This window comes from Numida meleagris, chromosome 21, assembly GCF_002078875.1.
Source record: "Numida meleagris isolate 19003 breed g44 Domestic line chromosome 21, NumMel1.0, whole genome shotgun sequence".
Taxonomy (NCBI): domain Eukaryota; kingdom Metazoa; phylum Chordata; class Aves; order Galliformes; family Numididae; genus Numida; species Numida meleagris.
In genome coordinates, this window is record NC_034429.1 from 2,915,458 (window position 1) to 2,937,040 (window position 21,583).

The window sequence follows — 21,583 nt, forward strand, 5'->3', positions numbered from 1 at the left end:
CGTGGCCCAGCCATGAGCCGGCCGCCGGCTCTGCAGGCGCAGACCTGCGGTCCCTGGGAGATGAAGGAGCGCCTGGGTACCGGCGGCTTCGGCAACGTCATCCGCTGGCATAATAAGGTAGGCGGCCGCCGGCCCGCTCCACCAGGCCCGACCCGACCCGACCCGACCCGTGCTCAGCTGACACCGCGCTGTGTCCGCAGGAGACCGGCGAGCAGGTGGCCATCAAGCAGTGCCGGCAGGAGCTGAGCCCGCGTAACCGTGACCGCTGGGCGCTGGAGATACAGATCATGAAGAGGTGAGCGGCCCGCCCCAGCGGCGGGCGGGCGGGCGGGATTGGGGCCTGGCGCTCCCGGCCGGGCCGAGCGGAGCCCAGCGCCCCCACCCCGCCGGGCCCGGCCCTGTGAGGCGCGTTAGAACGGCTGCGCTGAGGTAAAGGCGGGAGAAGCGGTTGGCCGCCGCCTGCGTTCTGGGGAGGGCACCAGGCCCGGCATGGAGAAAGCAAGAAGAGGCTGAAGAAGATCTCGCTTTGTTATTTCTCAAAGCTTCAGGTCTTCGGCTTTCTTCTTAAGCATTTCTGCTAGCGTCTTCGGTGTTAAAACGGTTATACTATGCTAACGTCTGCGCTGGGTTGTTCTTTGGGTCGTTGGATTGATTAATGTGGTGCACCGTGGCCTGATCACAACTGGGGTCCTGCTGGGAGGATGGTACCACATTGCCAGACTGTTGAGCTTTTCCTGTAGTTCCTAGGCACACCTGTTGTAGGTGTGTACATGGAAAGCGCTGACTGCACGTAGGGTGCGGAGTCCTGGGATGAGTCTGTAGGCCTGTGAGGGATGGATGAATTGCAGGCCTTCAGAACCAACTGTTTCAGTTTCTAAAACAGTTGAAGTCCTGCGACAACCATGAACATGTGAGACTATGCATCTCTTGAAAAAGATGTTGACCCCAGGTTCTGGTGATCGTGTGTATTTGCCTCATTTCTGTTTCTCAGGCTGAACCATCCAAATGTGGTGGCTGCCCGTGATGTTCCTGAGGGAATGCAGAAGCTTGCACCAAATGATTTGCCGCTGCTGGCCATGGAGTACTGCCAGGGTGGAGACCTCCGCAAGGTGGGGTCACTGGGGTGGTGGTGTGGTTTAACCTGGCAGGTGGCAGTCATTTGCTCACTCTCCTCTTCTTCCCACTGGGATGAGGGAGATAATTGGAACAACAACAAAAAAATGTAGGACTTGTGAGTTGAGATAAAACTATTTACTAAGAGAGAAGGATAATAATTATGACAAATATATACAGGTAGATAAAAAAAAAATATTATATAACAAGTGATGCACAGGCGAATGCTCACCACCCCTCGGCCAATGCCCAGCTCGCCCCTCATATTCCTTTCACCAGTTTAAGGCAGCTGTCCTAATTCTGTTCCCTCTCACCACCTCGGGCCTTTGCTGAGAATGGCCTTGACACTGTACAATACTGCTTAGCAGCAACTCTAAATATTGCTGTGTTATCAGCATTGGTTTTCTCATAGGACCAAAACATAGCATGATACCCAACACTCTGAAGAAAACAGTACCATCCCAGCTGAAGCTAAGACAGGTGGTGATGGCAGAAGGTGGTGATAGTGGCTAAAAGTTGGATTAGCTTCCCAGTGGAATGGAACCTAGGGACTTCTTTTCAGAAGCTTCTCTGTAAAACGTATTTTCATGTTCTGATGCTTCCTAATTCTTTACGTGGTACCAACAGGATTTTACAGGTTGGTGCTTGATAAAGTTCTCCTGAAAATTTCAGTGCTCTTTGAAGCTTTTGAGTTTTATTTGGCTGCAAGTAACAATACAGCAGTTCTGTATGTAGGGGATGAGAGTGTGTGTGAGGGATATGCAACAGGATTGGGAGTATGTCCAAGACCATTGTAGCTCAAGGTGCAATCCCAGTCTGTAATAGGAAAAAAATACAATTACTCATGCTGGTTCTTATCTTACTGTTTCTTTAACCTTTGCTATAACCTGCTCATAGATGAGACCCATAACTTACAGCTGACACTGGAGCTGATGTTGCCAGGCTCTGGGGGAAATGGTTATGAAGGACACAGCAAAGTTGCAGTAACCCACCCTTTCTCATCCCCTGGATACACCGATGCTTGAAGCTTCAATTACTGCTACAAGAGGTCCCAGTTCCCAGTTCTTGCTGGAACGTCTTGTGTTTTGAGAATCTGTGAGACTGAGATCCTTCAATGGGATATAGGATGGAGAAGCTATAGCATATGGTCATATCATTATAGAATCATAGAATGGTCTGGTTTGAAAAGGACCATAATGATCATCTAGTTTCAACCCCCCTGCTGTGTGCAGGGTCGCCAACCACTAGACCAGGCTGTTTGGTATGGAGAAGCTGTCATTTGTGGTGTTTTCTTGCAGTACCTGAATCAGCTGGAGAATTGCTGTGGTTTGCGGGAAGAAGCTATTCTCATCTTACTGTCTGATATTGGTAAGTGATGGCAATATCTTCACAAGTCTGAACTACAGAAGTGTTGAATCACTGCAACAGTGACTTTAACAACTCCATTTTATACAGGTCCCTAAACAGTATACTTGCTTTGCTGATCCACTTTGTAAGAGTCTTTGATTTTTTTTTTCTTTTTTTTTTCCTTGACATCTTCCTCCTCCTGGAAAAAGCACCCTGAAACTGCTATCAGGTTTTTGTCTTTCTTTTTTTTCCTAGCAACACACTTTTTAATTTTATCCAGGAAAAAAGAGACATTGTAAAGTATAACTTTGAGCAAGCGTGTGGCAAATAAAGGGCATTTATTCTGACTGTGGTGTGTTCTTACGATCAGATTTTTATCTTGTATAGATAGAATTTCCTAGTGGGGTCGTAGTGGCTCTGTGTGAAAATTTGGAGAATTCTTGTGAGTCTGAAGAATCTTGGAGGTGAAATGGGGAGAGCACCACTTTACGGACAGAACAGAACAAGACATTTGGCAGAGCAGCTTTTGGATCCTGATTTGAGACTGCTGAAGAAATGTACTGAGAAAAGCTGAGTATAGGCACTCCTCTGGTGAAGAGATGCGTTTTACTTCTGCCAGCTGTTATAATTTTTTTTTAACCTTTAATATTTAGGCAAGGGTACAGAAAATGACTTGGAGGGAAAGGTGTCTACTGTAACTTCAAAAATGTTGCTGCCAAGAGAACAAACTTGTGTCCAGAAGTGTTTGATCCTTTTTCCTCTTGCACTTGGAATTTTATTTTTCAGTCAATGATCTTGTCCTTTGCACAAGATTTGACTCAAACACCATGCTTGTACCATATAGAAGTGAAACCTTAGTGAGCTCATACTAGGTACTTATACATTCTTAGCAAGTGGCTCTTTGTGTCTCAGCCTCTGCTCTCAGGTACCTTCATGAGAACAGGATCATCCACAGAGACTTGAAACCAGAGAACATTGTGCTGCAGCAAGGAGAGCAAAGGGTAAGCAGTAACGTGGTGTCTCCGCCTACAAAGACAAGTAAATGTAAGAGGAGAATGTGCATATGCTTGCTGCAATTACAGTGGTGAACATCCAGAAGCATTCAACCTAGGGTAACAGTTATCTCAGATTTGTGTGTCATTCAGCACCTTTCCTGCATATCTTTGAAGAGCTGAACTATTTTTCTCTGCTGTATGTGTGCTTTTAACAAAACTTATTTCTGGTGTTCTTTTTTTTCTGTTTTATGTTTCAGTTAATACACAAAATCATTGACCTTGGATATGCTAAGGAGTTGGATCAGGGTAGCCTATGCACATCCTTTGTTGGGACACTACAGTACTTGGTAAGGAAGGAATTCAACTAGATGGCCAACTCTCACTTTGCTGTGGGACAAAGCTAACAGTGTAATTCAACTTTGGACTGGGATGAAGTAATTGTCTTGGTGTGGGGTGCATTTGCGGTGCTGCAGCTAACAAAAATAACTGTTTCCATCTTCTGCCTTGTTTCCTTCTTCTCTTCTGCCTCCCACCCCCACTGGATTATCACAGTGTCTAAGATAATGTAATGTGTTGTATTTATAAGCAGCAGGAGTGTTCTGTGAGATCTCAAAGCTCGTGAGAGGCAGATTGTTTCAGCACAGCCATCAATGCGATAGAAATGTTAATGAGTTCTTAAGGGGCAGAGAGAGCTGAGAGATGGATGGCTTTGACTCATATATGTGTAAACTGTCTCAGGCTCCAGAGCTGCTGGAACAGCAGAAGTATACCGTTACAGTGGATTACTGGAGCTTTGGCACACTGGCTTTTGAATGCATTACAGGCTTCAGACCGTTCCTACCCAACTGGCAGCCAGTACAATGGTGAGTGACCTTGTGCCAGGTGATAAAAAGAATGCATGCGGTGCCACTGTCCTGTCTATGGGAAGTAGAGATGTGGTCCCTTGACTCTAGGGTAATATCCCTGTATTCTTTGCCCTTACGGAGATTGACTTCTTTTACTGGAGTTTGATCTAGTTGAGCATTCTTTATATTTCTCTTTGAGATCGGGACTGACTTCTGCAGGGCAAGTAGCAGAAACTAAAGCAAGGTCTTTGTTTTAACTGCAAAAATTTGGTAACGTGCATGCAGGGAAAGGCAAATGATTACTTCACTATTGTACTTGCTTGGAATTCATCAGGCATACAAAAGTGCGACAGAAGAGTGAGCTGGATATTGTTGTTTCAGAAGACTTATCTGGAGAAGTCAAATTTTCTAGCAGTTTACCACGCCCAAACAATCTAAACAGGTGAGGACTAGAAATCTGTTGCAATCTGTTGTGTCTTACTGAGAAGAACTTCTTACTCTGTGAATGGACGACGTTTATTTTATATGCCTTTCTATGTCAATCTGTAAGTAAGTAGAGTGCTTGACACAAAGAATACTTGTATACCTTGTCAGACGTGTAGGTGAGTCTCCATTTCTGCCTTCTAAATAGCACATTTAGTCTCTGGAAAAGAGAATTGGTTGTCAGTTCTCCTGCAGAGACTTGGCCACGTGGTGACTGCAAATGCGCTTTCTTTTCTGATCCCACTCTTGCTTTGGTCCTTCAGTGTTTTGGCTGGGAAACTGGAGAAATGGCTGCAACTCATGTTAATGTGGCACCCACGGCAGAGAGGTACAGATCCTGTGTATGGGCCCAATGGGTGTTTCAAAGCTTTGGATGACATCTTGAATTTGAAGGTGAGCGGTGCACCTGGATTACCTTGTAAACTTTTCCGGGGAGCAGTTGAACATAGTCCATGAGAGAAGAGCCTTGAGTCATGGGCCTAGGAAGAGGAGCAGCACAGAATCTTATTTAGAAATGTGCTTTCCTCATGCTTTTCGGAGGAGAAATTGAGCTTGCTGGGAGTAGCAAATAGCTTCTGTATGTTCTTGGTTCTGTATTCCGGCAAAGGATTCTGCTGAAAGAGCTGTTTAATTGCGATGTGACCTCTTTTCCAGCTGATGAAGGATGAGGTCTTGAGCATATAATGTTATGAAGTAGCTGCGAAGTGACTTCTTGAACTTTGCAAGTGCTTTGAAACAGTTTATTGGTGGTCAGTGTCAGTCCAGAGATCTCTGCTCAAACAGAACGTATGCATTTTCAGTCCTTCTCATGTCGCATGTATCTCCTTTTAGTTGCTGCATGTTCTGAACATGGTTACGGGAACTGTGCACACCTACCCTGTGACAGAGGAAGAGACTCTGCAAACAGTGAAGGCCAGGATCCAGCTGGATACTGGAATCCCAGAGCAGGATCAGGAGCTACTGCAGGAGGCTGGTCTTGCATTGTTTACTCAGAAGCATACAGCTGATAGCAAGGTGAGTCTGGATGTTCCCCTTCCTTGCTGTTCAGTGAATTTGCAAGTGCAACTCTTGCACTGGGAGTACAGCACTCCCTGCTGTTCTGGCAGGCCTTAGTCGTAGTAACCACTTAGACCTAATCCCTTGCAGAATAGGCACCCTTTTCCCTCGGGTGAAGAAGAGCATTTTGTTCGTGGTGTTACTGAGGCTTGCTGTATTTGAGAGAACTCCGTTGGGTCTTCTGTCTTCTGCAGGTGAACGATGCTGCAGCTGCAGACACAGACCTCCTCTTCCTCTTTGATAATCAGAAAGTTGCCTATGAGGCTCAGGTTGCCTTGCGACCTCATCCGGAAAGTGTTGACTACATCCGTAAGGACTTTCTGTAGCATGAATGTGAGAGGTTGTTCACACTGAGAGGGCTGCCTGTGTTCTGTAGTCTGTATCATGTGCGAAGAGCAGAGAGAGATTTTGTATATTGGTACTGGAGAAGCAATAGAACAGCCTGGCGTAGCATTCATTCAGCTTTTAAAAATAACTGAGGGAAGAAAGGGTTTAATAATACTGGGGAAGCTGCATAGAGGGTAGCTGGCTATAAACTTTGCGAGAGGTAGGGTCTTGGCTGCATGCCATTCAAAGGAGTGATGTTTAAGTCTGTTTTGTCATGTGATAATACTACTGTTAAGCTTCATACTGATTTTCCTCCACCTATTCTTCTGTTTCCAGTTCAGGATCCAAAGAAGAATCTGCACTTCTTCCAGCTGCGGAAAGTTTGGGGTCAGATCTGGCACACAATCAGGATGCTGAAAGAGGATTGTAACCGGCTGCAGCAGGGACAGCGAGCAGCCATGTACGGTGGCAGCCTCCCTAGAATACATATTTCTGCCCTTGCTGCGTGGTGAAATCAAAAGGATAGGAGTAGGATCCTGTTAGAATGGGGAAGCCCATGAGTGGAGCTGTTAACAACAAGTGAAAAACTGAGAATTGTGTTCTTTAACACAACTGCTTTCGTGCTCACTGCCATGCTCCGTTGTATCTACTTTTGTTATAAGTGGAGGCCTGCATATGTAATGTGGGAGGATAATAGGATGTTCTTGTCTATGCAGGATGAATCTGTTGCGTTACAATAGTACTCTCTCAAAGATGAAGAATTCTATGGCTTCCCTTTCTCAGCAGCTGAAAGCAAAACTGGACTTCTTCAAAACAAGTATTCAGATTGATCTTGAGAAGTACAAAGAGCAGATTGAATTTGGAATTAGTGAGTATAGCATCTCACATACAGAGATTATATCTCACACGGCATCTTACCTTTTCCTGTATGAATTTGAGAAACGCAATTGTTCTTTTTTCATTCCTGTAGCTTCTGAGAAGCTGCTCTTTGCCTGGAAAGAGATGGAGCAAGCTGTGGAACTTTGTGGTCGGGTATGTTTCTAAATCTTCATCGCTTATCCTAAGGAAAAAAATACTATTTATTCCCCGTTGTTCTCCTTTAAATAGAAACTTACTGTGTCTGAGCTGACTCCACTCTGCCTTGGTTTGCATTGCATCTTTTTTTTTTTTTTTTCTTTCACCAGTTTTTGCAAGTCTTATGGAGTAAGGGTGATCTAGGGGAATGTGAGAGGAGATTTTGCAGTGGTTGCACTCAGAGGTCCAGCTAAACAAGCCTGGAGGTAGATTTTATTAACATAGCTGAAAGGAGGATTTGGGATAGTAGGTTAAACTGAATGGTAAAGCAAACGATTAGATGATTGAACACAAGACAGTGTAATCTCTGTAAGTACACCTTAGGACCCTCATGCCCAAATGAGGAGTGAAAAGTGACTAGTCAGATTAGTCTTATTCTGTGCCAACACTCGGTCCTCCTCTAGTTGAAGGATGCGGAGTGGCAGAAGGACTGTCTGACAAGTTGCAAGTTCTGCGTATGAGCAAGTTCTGGTGAAAAGCAGAACTAGGGGTGCCAGTACTGGATGCAGTTGTATGGCAAGTCGGGGCAGGGGGGGAAAATGATGATAGGTAGGATGAGAGAAGAAATCTGGAGCAGTGAATAAGGAGGAAGCATTGCAGCCTGGAATCTAGCACCACATGTGTTATGAAGCCTGGCCCTTCAATTATGCTTCATCACAGACCAAATTTATCAAAAACAAAAAAGTCTCGGAAACTATTTTATTCCAGAGCACAGAGCTAATTTATTTGAAATGCATTCACTCATGTTCTCACTTGTCTTTGTCCAAGGCTGCTTGCTGTATTGTTGACATGTTTAGAAACATGAACGAGAAAGGAAGAGTCAGTGAGTAGTGGTGTCTCTTAGTATGTGTCTGCCTCATTGCTTATGTTCTGCCCTGCTTTCAGGAGGATGATGTGGATCAGCTAGTAAAGAGGATGATGGCCCTGCAGACAGATATTGTGGACCTTCAGAGAAGCCCACTGGGTCGTAAACAAGGAGGAACGCTGGAGGATTTGTAAGTTGAACTGTCTTCAATTTCAGATGTAGGAGTGTTGCTAGCAAAACTTAATTCCTTATTCACTCCAAGACAATGGAAGTGCTCTCTCTTCAGTTTAAGTTATGGGGGACTTAAAGAATAAAAAAACTAACAAGAAAAAGTTTGATTCCTCACCTGTTGATCTGAAATAGCAGAATGGTATATAAAAATATTTGAGTTCTTGAATAACTTGTTCACAATTCAGGTCCTGGAGAAATCCTTTGTGTTCTGTGCCTTTTTCTTCTAGAGAAGAACAAGCCAGAGAGTTGTACCGGAGACTGAGAGAGAAGCCAAGAGGTAAAAAAAATATTTTATGTCAAGTTCAGCTTGCTTTCTGCAGGTTTTAACTTTGGAGATGGAGTAATCTGCATTGAGAAAACTTTCTCTGCATTCTAGGCCTGCCTTTATGTTAGCTGTACATGGACTCTTCTGGATTTGCCTTTTTTGGAGAGGGGAGTCAGGGACTCAATTTTAAACCAGGCCAGCCTTGCTTTCGTGACATCTTCTGAGCTTTTCTTGGAACTTCTGAGCTCTTCTCAGAGCAAGCTGTTGCTGCAAGCATATGCTGCTGCTTCATTTTCTGTATAGGAAGCATGAAAGACATGGCTGTTCGTTTGAGCAGCTGTGCAGTCCCAAGGCAGTAAACCCACCCTACCAACTCTGCTTTCCAATTCTCATCTCTTGGTGGCTAAAAAACTGCACTTCATCCCACCCAAACATGCATGTCCTCTATATTTGGGATGTTTTTAGGATTGAAGAAACGGTGGAAACAAACCACTAAGAAGCTTCTCCCTGTAATAAAAGCCTGTTTCTCTGTGTAATATTCTGACTCTTATTCCAGATCAGAGGACAAGTGGTGACAGCCAAGAAATAGTACGGTTGCTCTTACAGGCAATCCAGACCTTTGAAAAAAAAGTTCGAGTCATTTATGCTCAACTCAGGTGAGCTTTGTAGTTAGCTTTTATTGACTGTTGAGAAAACATTTCCTCTTTTGGCAAGAGGTTCTGTTCTAGCAGTATAAGAAACAGGTTTACCAGTATTATAGGAGATAAAAAACTTCAGAAAACTTCCCCTACTGCACTTGACAATGTGTGGTCTAATTTATTAGTATTATTTATTTTATTTTTGTAAAGTAAAACTGTAGTTTGCAAGCAGAAGGCACTGGAATTGTTCCCCAGAGTGGAGAAAGTGATGAATCTGATGAATGAAGATGAGGAAACAGTTGTAAGGCTTCAGGAGAAACGACAGAAAGAACTGTGGAACTTGCTGAAAATTGCTTGTGTAAGTAAAATAAAAACTATACTGCATTGTTAGGTATGTAGCACACCCAAGTTACTGAAATAAGATTAAGCTTAGTACATCCTATGGTTGTTTGTTCTCATTACTTTGAGTTAGGATTAAAGATGGTTTCTAGGCTGTCTTGTGTTCCTGGCTATTGGAAGTAAATGGAAATAACTGCAATTTCAATCTGCTGTCTTTTCTTTAGAGTAAAGTACGTGGTCCTGTTACTGGCAGTCCAGAGAGCATGAACACGTCACGTCTTAATAGCCCTGGTCAGCTGCTGCTGCAGGTCCCTTCCGGAACCTACGCTTTACCAGAATCTGTCAGGAAAAGGTGAGGTGAAGGCTGGAGTTCTGTTACTGCTAATGTCAGCTGTGCAAAGCGAGGGTTTCAATTTTTGTCAAAAAAAGCCATGATACAGAAGCTTTCTTACATTCCATGCTTTGTGTTCAGTTTCCAGTGTCAGTAGTCTTATCTACCTAGTGGCTGTTTTTCTTTTTTCTTGTTTGCTTGTTTGTTTCTTCTGGGGTTTGTAAATGTTCCTTATGAACAACTGGAAATAATACTTAGCTGCATACCCCCCACTTCAATAAACAGGGCTTGTTTTATCTGGACTGGCTGGGCTTACTTGAAGTGTACTGACAGCAGGAGTTGTGTTATTGTGGAACATAATGAATGGTAGCTGGGCTGTATCATGAAAGAGAAGTTGCTCTACCAAGCACTTACAGTTCTGGCTTATTTAAAGCAACTACGTTGCTTAGTGTTTTAGTTTATAGGCTGCTCTAAAACATTTTCTCTAGTGGCAGTGGCTCCATATAATAAGAACCCAATTCCAATTTGAACATACTTCCTTTTCTCCCATGCCAGTAAATCTGGGGATGCCACTGACTTTCCCTGTTGCAACATGAGTTTATAAGCCGATTGCTAAAAGTTAATATTCCTTAGTGCTGTGCAGCATACATTCCCAAAGTATTTCCTAGAGAGACTTCCATAGAAAATAATTGTCAAACTCTCATCTTTCAGTGAGGAGCTACTGTTGGAATCGCAGAAACTGTGTAGCCAACTAGAAAATGTGATGCACGACACAATGAAGGATCAGGAACAGAGCTTTATGGTAAAATGCTTGATATTCTTGTACAAGTGGACTAGCGAAGCTTATTGCTTAAAACTTCTGTTTGTGTACCTTTGCCTGCTCAGTATGTGAAGTGGTTAATAGAAACAGAAACCTGGAGTTGAGTGAAATGAAACCACTCACTCTCCCATTTGAACTGCTGACACGTTCCCTGCTTGCTGAGAGTGGGGGCCATGTCTTTGGACTCATTTTGTGCCAAACTGTAAAGCATCAGGGATACTCAGACTTCCCTTTCTTGGAAAGGTAGGGGCAAGTGGGGGGAGGTACTTAGCTGTGGTACAAAAATACTGCAAAACTGCAGTTGGGATGGTTCTGTGGTGGCAACACGCTGGTGTGCAGGGATGCTTATTTACTGCAGTAGAATATTGACATGCAAGTAAAATATGGAAGAAAATAGTTTAAGGTTGTGGTTTTTTTTATTTAAGTAAATCACATCTTCATCATGAAACTATATTGACCAACTTGTTTGCGATGAAGTTTTAAAATCTGCAATCTCAAATACAAGCTAGCACTGAACTTTGTATTTCTAACTGTTTATACTTCAGGCTCTCGATTGGAGCTGGCTGCAGCTTCAAGTAGAAGAAAGAAGCAGTCCAGAACAAACCCATATGTAAAATCACTTCAACTGCCTCTAAAGACGTGCTGTCTGAGTAAGCCAACTGTGATAATCTGCTGCCTCTAGAAAGGGAAGTGCCTCCTTCTACTGTTGTCTATTGTTTATGTGAGATACCTGGCACAGCTCCTAGTATCCACATCTCAGATACTTTATTTCTGAAAGATACAGTAGGAAACACCTATACTAACTGCTTGGAAAAAGTTCTTAACAGTGCCTTAAGACAGCAGATATTCTTACTCTATGACTTGGTCTTTCTTCCCTTAGGCGCTCTGTGTGGTTGTTCTTCTACCTTTCGGGCTTTCTGATGAAAAATGGACAAGGCATGCAGTCAAGTTGCACTGTCACTGGTATATGTCACCTTCCTAATACATCTGAACTGTGAACACATTTTCTTAGCTTTGCTGATTTGCACTTTTCTTTTCTTAACGGTTATAATTACTTAATACTTGTTTCCTGTATGGGAACGAAATTATCTAAAGTGTGAACTTTTTGTTTGTTCTTTTTAAGATACTCAAAACATTTTAATGAAAAAGCTGCTTTTACTGTACAGGCCTCTGAAATGTGAGGTAAAGATGTTAGCTTGAAGAGCACAGAGAAGCAAAGTGTTAGTGTATGTTTTGGGATAAATGCTTTTTCCAGTTAAAATTTTAAAGCACTGCAGCACCTCGCCTATGAGCACTTCTTAGCCTAGAACAGAGAGAGGCTCAGAGGTGAATTTCATCAATGTATATAAATACCTGAATGGAGTAAGCAATGAAGATGGAATCAGCCTTTTTTTGTTCCAACTGTGACTGATTTATTTCATTCTGTCGTAAAATGAGATTTTGCACAACAGCACAGATCACGTTTTATAAAAGGGAGTGAAATAGAGGACATGCAGGATATAGTACAGTAAGGGGAAGAGGTGGAATATTCTTCTCCTTTTAAGAACCCATTTAGAATATGATAAACAAGTGAAATGTGGCACAAACATCAGAGCTTCCATGCATGCCTTCAAGTATCTTCTTTTAGAGGTGCTTCTACTCTCTGGACTTCAGTGTTGGGTTAAAAGCGTTCTTTGGAAGAAGTAGAAAGTTCACACTTCTTGAGACTTCAGAGTAATGTTAAGGCCAAAACAGACCAGGTACACTTTACCTTCATCTTCCAGAGCACCATCTCTTGTTTTACTTAAAAATGCATTAAGCTTCCAGCTCAAATCCTAGCCCAACTTTGTGACCTCCAGCACTGAAATTCTTGCCATCAATCAAGCCCGAGAGGGTCAGCTTTACACCTACAAAAGCAAGTAATGAGATCCTAATCTTCCCTTATAATGTGTTCTCCCCCCACCCCCTCAAGTGCCTGACGTTCACTAATGTGTCTTAGTTGCTGTAGGAACTTATGCACATACACAGCCTTTACTTCTATGAATCTGTATAAGATTTCTAGGTAATTTTCTTTTGCTTGCTTTTTTTTTTTTTTTTGTCATCTATCTTTTCTATTCCAGAGATAATATTAGAACAACACACAATGCTACCAGTTGAACTTACGTACCAGGTCGAAGAGCAAGAGTGTAACCAATTCCAATCAGGCTGGCATTATTCACTTTAGCCTGCAGGAAATAAAAGAAATCACGTCCACGTATAAATATTCAGACAACCATCCTGGTGCCCCAGGAAGGTAGCTTACACGTTAATTCGTCCAGCTACTTGTAGACTAACCTCTAGCAGTGGCATATTTCATTCTGCTTCCGCACAAGTTTCTAGTCAACTCAATTTCACTACATGCCTTGAGTTCCAACTGTAACAGGCTTGAGTAATAGCTCTAAACTTTAAATTGTGACATATATAAAGGTTCTGTTTAAAGTGGCAACCTTGTTTTTAATATATAAATGAATAAGCAACAAATACATAAATATGGAAACTTTTTTTAAACTAACTTCTGAGCTGTTCATATTTTTAATTCTAGCTGAATTATCCCGGACTTAATTAACCAAGTGCTTAGCGTTACCATGTACTCAGTTACTTTTATTTGCTGGTGGGCATGTTTTCTCTCTGTGACATCTCTTCCCAGTGCTCAGCTCCCCCTTCTATTTCTCTCTTCTGGCCCTGGTATTCCTGCAAGACTTTGCAGGTGTTAATATCAACACTTCTGGCCCTAGCTCAAATCTGGACCATAACAGAAGCAACAGTTTGCTGTCTACTGTAAGTTCCCAGGAAGTAGCTGAAGCAACTCTTACACACCGCTAATTCTGAGCATTTAACAGAACTTTGGAATACCTTTTCCTTTAAAAAAGAATACTTACCACAATGGAAGTCTTCTCGTCCAGTTGGTACTTAGCAGCAATGCCAAAACGCGTGTTGTTACTGCCGGCAGTCCATGCAAGATTGACTGATGTCTCAACCTTGTTATTAACCTTCTGATAAATAGACCCACCAAACTCTGTGCCATCGTTCCTGTTTGTAAGAGATGCAAGCATGTAAAGATTTGCCTTGTTGAGTAAACAGGAGCTCATGAGATTAACCCTTTCTTTCTCAAGTCATGTGATCATTATCTCAAAACGAATCGAGCATTCCATGGACCTGTGGTCATCTACTTCCTAGCTAGAGCTCACAGACACCTTCTGATGTTATTCAAAGCATGAGTACTGAATGTGTAACAGATCAAGATTTTCCAACAGTCAAGACACAAGGTTTGAGATTCTGATAAAAATAACTTGGGTGTCTTAAGAAAAACCTATGATAATGTGTAAGGGGACAAAGGCAGCTGTGGGAATGATGAGACTAAAAACAACACTATAGCATGGCAGTTGTTTTCACTGCATTCAAAGATTCCCGGAGCATCTGAGGGCCAAGGCTTGAACTACGCTAAGATGACTGCTGGAAACACTCAAGCGTGATGCAGCAGACACGTCCTTCCTCCACCCTGGCTATTTCTGAGACAGAAATTTTCTTCTCGGACGGGGATATATAGCTTAACTGAAGACTCTTACTGCCAAAATGAAATGGAAGTTTACAGATTGAATTCCAAATTAACATTATAGAATGCCTTTTTACCACTATCTTGTGTAGGCACAAATAAAATTACCCTGAAGCACAGTCTCAAAACACAATTAAAAGTTGAAAAGCTGCCTCTGCTTTGATTGTACTGAAGATGGAATCACAGAATGTGAATTACTTCAAAACAAATCAGCATCCTCCTTCATTCTACCCCCTTTATTTTTTACCAAGCTCAGTTAATTCTTACTACTCATCAGTTTTGTTTCTCTGATAACAGTTTTCTAAGTGTAGATTAATACTTACACATTAGTGTGCAGCTGAAAGTCTCCTGCCTTATATCCCAAGGCAAAGTTGTTTTGTGAAAGCTTAGATTTGGCTGTATCAAAAGCCATCTGATAGCCAGCAAGCCAGCCTTCATAACCCAGCACTGCCCAGCCATAAATGGTTGGTCCAGAGAGGTCAATGTCTATATTGCAGCCTAGATTTACATATTCTCTTTTGTAGGAAGTCTTCAACTTTCCACTCTTCTTCCTGCAGAGAAACATGCTATTTAATTCCTGGTGGTATATATTCTAAGCAGTTTTAGTCCCATACGCATGTCCCTTAAGGCTAGTTAATTAAATGAGTGTAATGCCTACTCAGACAGGTATCACTGACATACGTATTTTGGTGGTGCTTCTTCCACCATCACAAAATCCTTAAAATCTTCAAGAAGTTTACAGGAAATAAATAAGGGATTTTTTTATTTCTCAGAAACCATCGGTTTTCAAATTTTGTTCTTCACAAACAAGTGCAGTGATACCATGGTATCATCTGTTTCTTTTAACAGCATCTGTGACATACCACAACGATAGCTGGCCTTTTTGTCTTTTATTGTCTTTAGCTATTCATTTAACTCCCATGTTCCTTCACCGGTCAATTCTCTCCATCATTCTTTCATGTACAGTGCCTGCTTTCCTTCCTTTTTCACTGCAGGATACCGCTGTCCTCTACTGAAAACAAGTTTCCTCATCTTCCGTGCATCATCCATTTGGCCAGCCTTCCAGAGAAGCATGTCTCTTTCTCTCAGTGTGTCTTTCTGTTCATCTTGCTATCATATAGTTAACATAACTGCAAAAAAAAATTTATCACCTCCCTCATCCTTTCCCCAACCTCGTTTATATTTCTTACTGAAGACACAGCAGGACACTGTGCTCACTCAAACCTAGACCTAGGGGCTCATTTTTTAACTCCTTTTCTAATTCCTTATATTCAAGTAATATCTTAAACACTGATTTTTCTTGTATGCTGACTCCAACGATAGAGAAATACCAGTAATTACTTACGAAGCAGTCTCAAGCTTCATCTACAGACATACGTACCCTGTATATACACCTCCTCTGCTCGTTAACCGAAAGAAATCAATAGAAGAAAGACAAAAATATGCTACTGCACTGCTTATCATAATTAATATGCTGTTTTAATTCCTCATTCAATTGTGCATAGCCATATGCCCACAAATTTTAGGGAAAAATAATACTTTACTCTGTGTTCCTGAGGCACTGATTGGACAGCAGTTGGACCATGAACACCATCACAAAGACAGTACAAATTAAGTAGTGAACGTAAGATGTAACTGTTTAAGAGGACAGTTACAGAAACATAATACCTACTTTACAAGTGGCCAAAAAGCCGAAGAATCGAGCTTAGCATCTTTAGAGCCCGCTGCCTTCAAAATACTCTACAGTGACTGTAGAACAGGAATTTCCTGTTACAGTATTTGAATTTGACCATTCAGTGACAGTGTATTTTAAGCATTTACACAATGAACAGTATAAGGATTTCTAATCAAAAGGTAAAGACAATTCTAGGGCTCCCCAGGTTAAAGTAACAGAAAATATTTACCCTGTATTTGGTACAAATACAGTGTCAAGAGCAACCTTCAATCCTTCAGCCAACTGTTAAGAAAAACAGAGAAGACTGCTCACAGCTCTGTCAAAATGTAGTTTCTAGTACTATGTGGTATTCTAGTACTATGGCACTACTTAAGGTCTTAAGAAATGACACAACATGAAAGGAAAATCTCACACATTTTTACAATGAAATCTGTACATGCTGTATGAAAAGAGCTGTCCTGCCTCATTTTGAGTTAAGCAGCACTTTCCATTTTAAAGCACTGGTTAAAGTGCAAAACTATAAATGCGAACGGTGATGGACATACACAGTGGAGGGCACCACAGAACTTTTACTACCTTTGGCACTGTTACCTTATGCTGCAGACACTCCGTAAAAAGCATAAAGCTACTAACTTTGAAAAGGAGTTACGTATTTTAAGAGGGTTGTATAGAAACCCTTTGCTTAAGCAGCACCAAGCTGGAAACACCGATCTTTCTCTTCAACGTCACAAAACATATTCAGTCTCAAGGTAGACAAACTTATAGCTGTATGTATTAAAACATTAAAATGGAGAGACTCCTCTTTGGTTTTCTTTTATGAATGCAGCAGTGACAACTCTAGATAGCTAGACTTGGTCTTCAAACAAAAACTTCTGTTCAGATTGGATAACAGTGATATTCATTCAACTAGCTCATCTGGTGTGCCTGCATCTGCAGTAATTCTGCACTTTTGGATCACAATGTAGCAGCACTTTGCTGTGAAGATGCTTGCACCCCCTGCCCCTCAAAATTCATGATGCTACCTCTCTGTCTGTACACTCTGCAAATGTAACTTTTTTTTTTTAGTACTTCAGGTAGTTTTGTGTTTCAGTGTCTTCTGCTCAACTCAGTACTACCTTCTCATACCAACTGCAGAAACATTTTAAGAGTACTGACTTCCTCTTACCTGATCCTCCATGGAAACTTCTGTTCCCAATGTGTTGTCTGTGTTCCACTTCTGAATGAATGTAAGTCCATAGTCTTTGATCTTATACTTGGTTTCAAGATTACCCAAAGCCTTGCCTGTGTCTGTATTGGAAGAACCAGTTGCAGTAAATTCCTGCCAAGAGGACAACATGACTTTCATCACTCTAGTGACTCTAGATGACTCTAATACCATATCTACCTAGATTTTCCTCCTGATGTTTTTGTAGTGTTCTTATCTTAGATTGCTGGACAGAGATCACAAATGACCTTACATACGTGCATCATACAGCAGATTGAGCACTACGGACACAAGGCAAACTTCATGACACAGATTACACAACTCAAAACCACGAGGCAGATGATGAACCACCACAGAAAACATCACCAACAAAAGAATAAAAAGCCAACGTGCCAAAACAGTCACTATTCTTACCAGCTGAAAAAGGATCCAATGAAATTTGCATGGAGAAGGAAAAACCCATTTTAAAACTTAATACAGTTGGCATGTTCTGCCACATGCACAGTGTAGGTAACTATTACTAATTTATTTGAGAATCAAAACTTTGTGGCAGGAAAAGTATACATATTCAGAGATGTCAGCAACTGATAGCAGTTGTAGTTCCTCAGCCTTGTGCTGGGTGCATGATGCAAGAAATCCATCAAAAGCTTAAGTGAGACATGCAATAATACAAAAGGAACAAAAATGACTTGCACCATTTGTGTGATAAGAGCGCAAGAGAAGGAGGGAGCTAAAGCAAATATGGTTCAAAGAAGTTGAAGAGCAGCACAAGCCTGTCAACTAGAGAGCAGCAGTAAGAGCTAGCACTCAGAACTGAGACTCACTGTAAGAATTAGCTTATCTAGTATAAAATATGTATGCCTGTGGGTAAAGACCAAAATTATGAAAACAATTTCTTGTTTTGCCAGCTTTCCCATGAATTTACAGAACCACAGAATGACTTGGGTCGGGAGGGACCTTAAAGATCATCCGTTTCCAAACCTGGTGCCTTGAGCAGGGTTGCCACCCACCACATCAGGCTGCTGGAGAGATTCAAAACCAGCCTGGACGCTTTCATGTGCAACGTTCTCTTGGGAACCTGGTTTAGCAGGGGGTTGGACTAAATGATCTCCAGAAGTCCCTTCCAACCTCTACAATTCTGTGATTCTGTAACAATTCGTGCACACCAATGGAAAAGAAGTACCGCTACATCAATTCCACATATCGCTGTAGAAACAAATCAGGGATAGCTATTGTAAAATGAGAAGCAAAAGACAGAATCAACATATGCTAGCAAGTTATCATCACCAATTCAAGAATTTGCCCTTGCCAGTGATGTTGAAATCCCCCAGTACTTACCACTCCACTTGAAGACTTTGTCTTCAACTCCAACTTGACCATTCCAAATCCTGGAAAGAGTATACAACATCTATTTCACTGCAATATATAAGCAAGACTTATTTGCTACACAACCAGAGTCCGTCAGATAGGGAACACTGGCCAGAAACAGCCTATTTCCATATTTCAACAGCTGTTAACATGACTGATGAATGACTGAAGGAGTTATGGCAATTCAGTGGTTGGGCTCATAATTTATGGTTGTAACAGCAAGAATTTACCAATAAATGTCATAGGATACACCTGTTCTTGGCCAGGTTTAATAGTCACTCATCATTTGGTATCTCTACCTTCTTGGGATCAATCAGTACAGTTACCATTTCCTCTGAGTAACAACATTTTCTTTCAAACCTCTGATTCCAAGGCATGAATTTTCCGCTTCTCTAAGAGGAAAATTCTCCCCATCCCTCTGCTGAATTCCTACCACAAGGTATTTAATGGAACTCTGAAATAGTAATGACTTTACTGTGGTTTTCAAGATGCCTAAGACAAAATACAAAAACATCAAACCTCAGCCACATTACTTACCATAACCCTTATTGAATACATCCCTGGCAGACTTCCCCAAGTCACTGTATGATGGTGGGACAGCCATTGGATCTGAAACAATGGAAGCTCTAAAGATCTTAAGTTTATAACAGCACAAAATCTAAACTATGTCCAAAGCATTTATAGACATCTATGACCAAGTATCCTCTATGTGCTTCACTGATAAGGAACTGCAAGGCCTTTGAAGAATGTTCAGTGAAAGTCATCCTTGTGTCACTGTTGCTTTGTCAGAAACAAACAAACATGCATACAAAGAAGTTACAAAAATGAATCCACTCTTTGAAATCCCTGAACTCTAGGATCAGTAGGAAACTCAACTACATACTTAGACTATTCTGCTATTGTATCTCAAAAATTGCTCATGGAAGCATCTAGCACTGTTGTGATAACACACGAACATTGCTTTCATTACAGGACTCTTCCTGAAAGAGGCTCCAAGCAGTGACGCCACATCACCACTGAACAATCTCAAAGGAAAAGACAGCTAATTTCCATATGAATTTGTAACTTCTTAGGATTTTTCAGGGATTTGGAAAATACATAAAAAGATCTTGTTATACTGTCCAGTGGCCATGAGGGAGTATTTCTAAACTGTGTATATACAACAGCAACAACCACACTTTCTAATACAGGTAGCTGCTGCAACTTACATGGACAACAAAACTCAAAGGGACAGATGTAAAACTACAGCATTTTTTCTGGAATTTTGCACCAGAAATTCCAGATTTGGGGGAAAAAAAAAAAAGAACACTCTTCTCCGACACAAAATTAATTTTCCCCTTCTAGAATAAAGTGGGATAAATTAAAAGGTACACTTTTTGCTTCATAAAAGATTAGAAATGATGCTTTTGTTTGATTCTGATGGTAACTCTCTGCCATTTAATCTTTCGTGCAGCTGATTCACTTGTTGGTATTCTTCCCTCCAACAGCTAAGACACCAGAAATGCATCATCCCGTTACCTATACCATATCAGAAGACTAATCTAAAATAATAATAATAATGCAAGCAAAACATGTAAAATCCCTAAAATCATCACATTTCTTTCATAATTACAGTTACTTTCTTTTCCTGTACTGTAATCCTGCTGTTAATATCCTAGTTCTTATTATTAGTGTTCTGTTCTTTACTCACACTCCTAGCAAAAAGGTAACAAGTATTACCTTGACCTTTAATGTAACTAGAGCTTCTGTCTTAGTCTTCTAAAAACACAGGTAATCAAAATACAAATAGATTTGCAAAATACAAGTTCAACAATACCTGTACTAAGTAATTAAGTTCTGTGTTTGGAGAGGTAGCCCCTTCCTAAAACGAAGCTGTCACACAATTTGCATCCCACAGTGACGACTGCTTTCTGTTCAGTGACTTAATATCTAACCTGCACTACACATCTGCTAATACCTACCTCTGGGTCTAGAGGATCTAAAACAACTGGACATGACTGCAGCTTCCTTATCTGATGATTAGGTAATAAGATAAGCACTTATCAAAATTACTGTGCAATAAGGCCTTTTTACCTGTCAAACACGGAGAAGATAAAATTGGTGAGTCACTGAACTGATGAAAAGCAGAATATGGACTTTCACAACAGCATAGTTTTAATAATAGATCAGTTTTCACAATGTAGCTATAGGCCAGGGCATATCTTTCTCGTACAACGCTGCTTTTTTTCTCAGTTAAGAAGTTTCAAAATCCAAACCCTATGTCTGAGAGCGGTGTGTCACCGTTCGTCACATTCTGGCAGCTTACGGCCATGCCCACTGTCCTGGGGAAACCTTTTCCATGTCCACCGCCTTCTGAAGAATCTTTCCCTAACTCCCAGCCTGATCATCTCGCGACGCAGTTCCACGCAGTTCCCCCGGGCTCCGCCGCTCTCACCGGAGAGAAAAGCTCATTCTTACATATCAGCACGTGGCGGTGCTGCCCGGGAGCGCGACTACGCCCATCGCGAGGACCCACACGTGGGCCGCAAGGCCCGAGGGCACCTAGCAGCAGACACCGCGGGGTCTCGCAGCGGGGATCACCCGTTATCGACAGAACGTGGCGCGAGGAACAACGGACCGCCCCCATCCGCGCCCTCGCGGCCGCCTCTGCAGCTTCACCTCCGCGCTGCAAAAGCGACGGGGACAGACACCAGAGAACACTGCTTCCTGCCCGACACCGGAGTGCCTGCAGCGAGGGAGCCAGCCTTAGCCGCGAGACTACCGCCGCAACACCACCTCGGCGCACTCAAGGCTCCTGCCCAGTCCCGCTACAGGGTGAGCCGAGGGGGCAGCCACACCCAGACACGAACAAGCCCCACCGCTACCTGTCGACCCCGTCTCTCGGCGGTAAGGTCTCGGGGGCGCTGTCAAAGCGCTGGCGGGGCCCGCATGCGCAGAGCGATGGGAGGGTCCGCATGCGCAGAGCGATGGCGGGATCACAATGTGCAGAGGGCTGGTATAGTTCGCATGCGCAGAGCGATGAGAGGGTCCGCATGCGCAGAGCTCTGGTTTGGTCCGCATGCGCAGAGCTATGGGTGTATCCGCATGCGCACAACT

At 42.3% G+C, this 21,583-nt stretch overlaps 2 protein-coding genes and 1 long non-coding RNA gene across 6 annotated transcripts; 2 read left to right on the forward strand and 1 right to left on the reverse strand.

Annotated features, from left to right (window-relative positions):
• On the forward strand, positions 13 to 13,199 carry IKBKB (inhibitor of nuclear factor kappa B kinase subunit beta). The gene is made up of 22 exons (XM_021375057.1): positions 13 to 117; positions 201 to 295; positions 992 to 1,109; positions 2,412 to 2,481; positions 3,373 to 3,461; positions 3,713 to 3,802; positions 4,194 to 4,318; positions 4,635 to 4,742; positions 5,047 to 5,176; positions 5,615 to 5,797; positions 6,034 to 6,148; positions 6,503 to 6,626; positions 6,883 to 7,034; positions 7,137 to 7,198; positions 8,126 to 8,235; positions 8,504 to 8,553; positions 9,098 to 9,197; positions 9,390 to 9,537; positions 9,743 to 9,870; positions 10,561 to 10,651; positions 11,215 to 11,319; positions 11,550 to 13,199. The coding sequence occupies exons 1-21, from the start codon at positions 13 to 15 to the stop codon at positions 11,281 to 11,283; spliced, it is 2,262 nt and encodes a 753-aa protein (XP_021230732.1). The 3' UTR covers positions 11,284 to 11,319; positions 11,550 to 13,199.
• VDAC3 (voltage dependent anion channel 3) lies at positions 12,055 to 21,521 on the reverse strand. Of its 3 annotated transcripts, XM_021375066.1 has the most exons (10): positions 21,352 to 21,488; positions 20,449 to 20,560; positions 19,025 to 19,096; positions 18,458 to 18,507; positions 17,081 to 17,233; positions 16,145 to 16,197; positions 14,564 to 14,791; positions 13,567 to 13,717; positions 12,816 to 12,873; positions 12,055 to 12,555 (listed from the first exon to the last, which is right to left on the reverse strand). In XM_021375066.1, the coding sequence occupies exons 2-10, from the start codon at positions 20,480 to 20,482 to the stop codon at positions 12,464 to 12,466; spliced, it is 891 nt and encodes a 296-aa protein (XP_021230741.1). In that variant the 5' UTR covers positions 20,483 to 20,560; positions 21,352 to 21,488; the 3' UTR covers positions 12,055 to 12,463. The 3 variants fall into 3 exon arrangements, with proteins under 3 accessions (XP_021230741.1, XP_021230740.1, XP_021230742.1); XM_021375065.1 differs by lacking the exon at positions 20,449 to 20,560 and having other exon boundaries at positions 21,352 to 21,521; XM_021375067.1 differs by lacking the exon at positions 21,352 to 21,488 and having other exon boundaries at positions 20,449 to 20,762.
• LOC110387189 lies at positions 17,228 to 19,609 on the forward strand. Of its 2 annotated transcripts, none has more exons than XR_002432427.1 (2): positions 17,228 to 17,629; positions 19,460 to 19,609. It is a non-coding gene; the product is annotated as an uncharacterized LOC110387189 (long non-coding RNA). The 2 variants fall into 2 exon arrangements; XR_002432426.1 differs by having other exon boundaries at positions 17,228 to 17,625.

What these genes read in the sequence shown, in the direction of transcription:
- VDAC3 (XM_021375066.1), bottom strand. Translation starts at nt 20,482, where the DNA reads ATGTCCAGTTGTTTTAGATCCTCTAGACCCAGAG. An exon ending in CAAAGTCTTCAAGTGGAGTG is followed by an intron (nt 17,234 to 18,457) that starts GTAAGTACTGGG and finishes TCCTCTTGGCAG; the next exon opens with GAATTTACTGCAACTGGTTC. An exon ending in ACGAGAAGACTTCCATTGTG is followed by an intron (nt 12,874 to 13,566) that starts GTAAGTATTCTT and finishes TATTTCCTGCAG; the next exon opens with GCTAAAGTGAATAATGCCAG.
- IKBKB (XM_021375057.1), top strand. Translation starts at nt 13, where the DNA reads ATGAGCCGGCCGCCGGCTCTGCAGGCGCAGACCTGCGGTCCCTGGGAG. An exon ending in TTGGGACACTACAGTACTTG is followed by an intron (nt 3,803 to 4,193) that starts GTAAGGAAGGAA and finishes AAACTGTCTCAG; the next exon opens with GCTCCAGAGCTGCTGGAACA. An exon ending in AGCATACAGCTGATAGCAAG is followed by an intron (nt 5,798 to 6,033) that starts GTGAGTCTGGAT and finishes TGTCTTCTGCAG; the next exon opens with GTGAACGATGCTGCAGCTGC.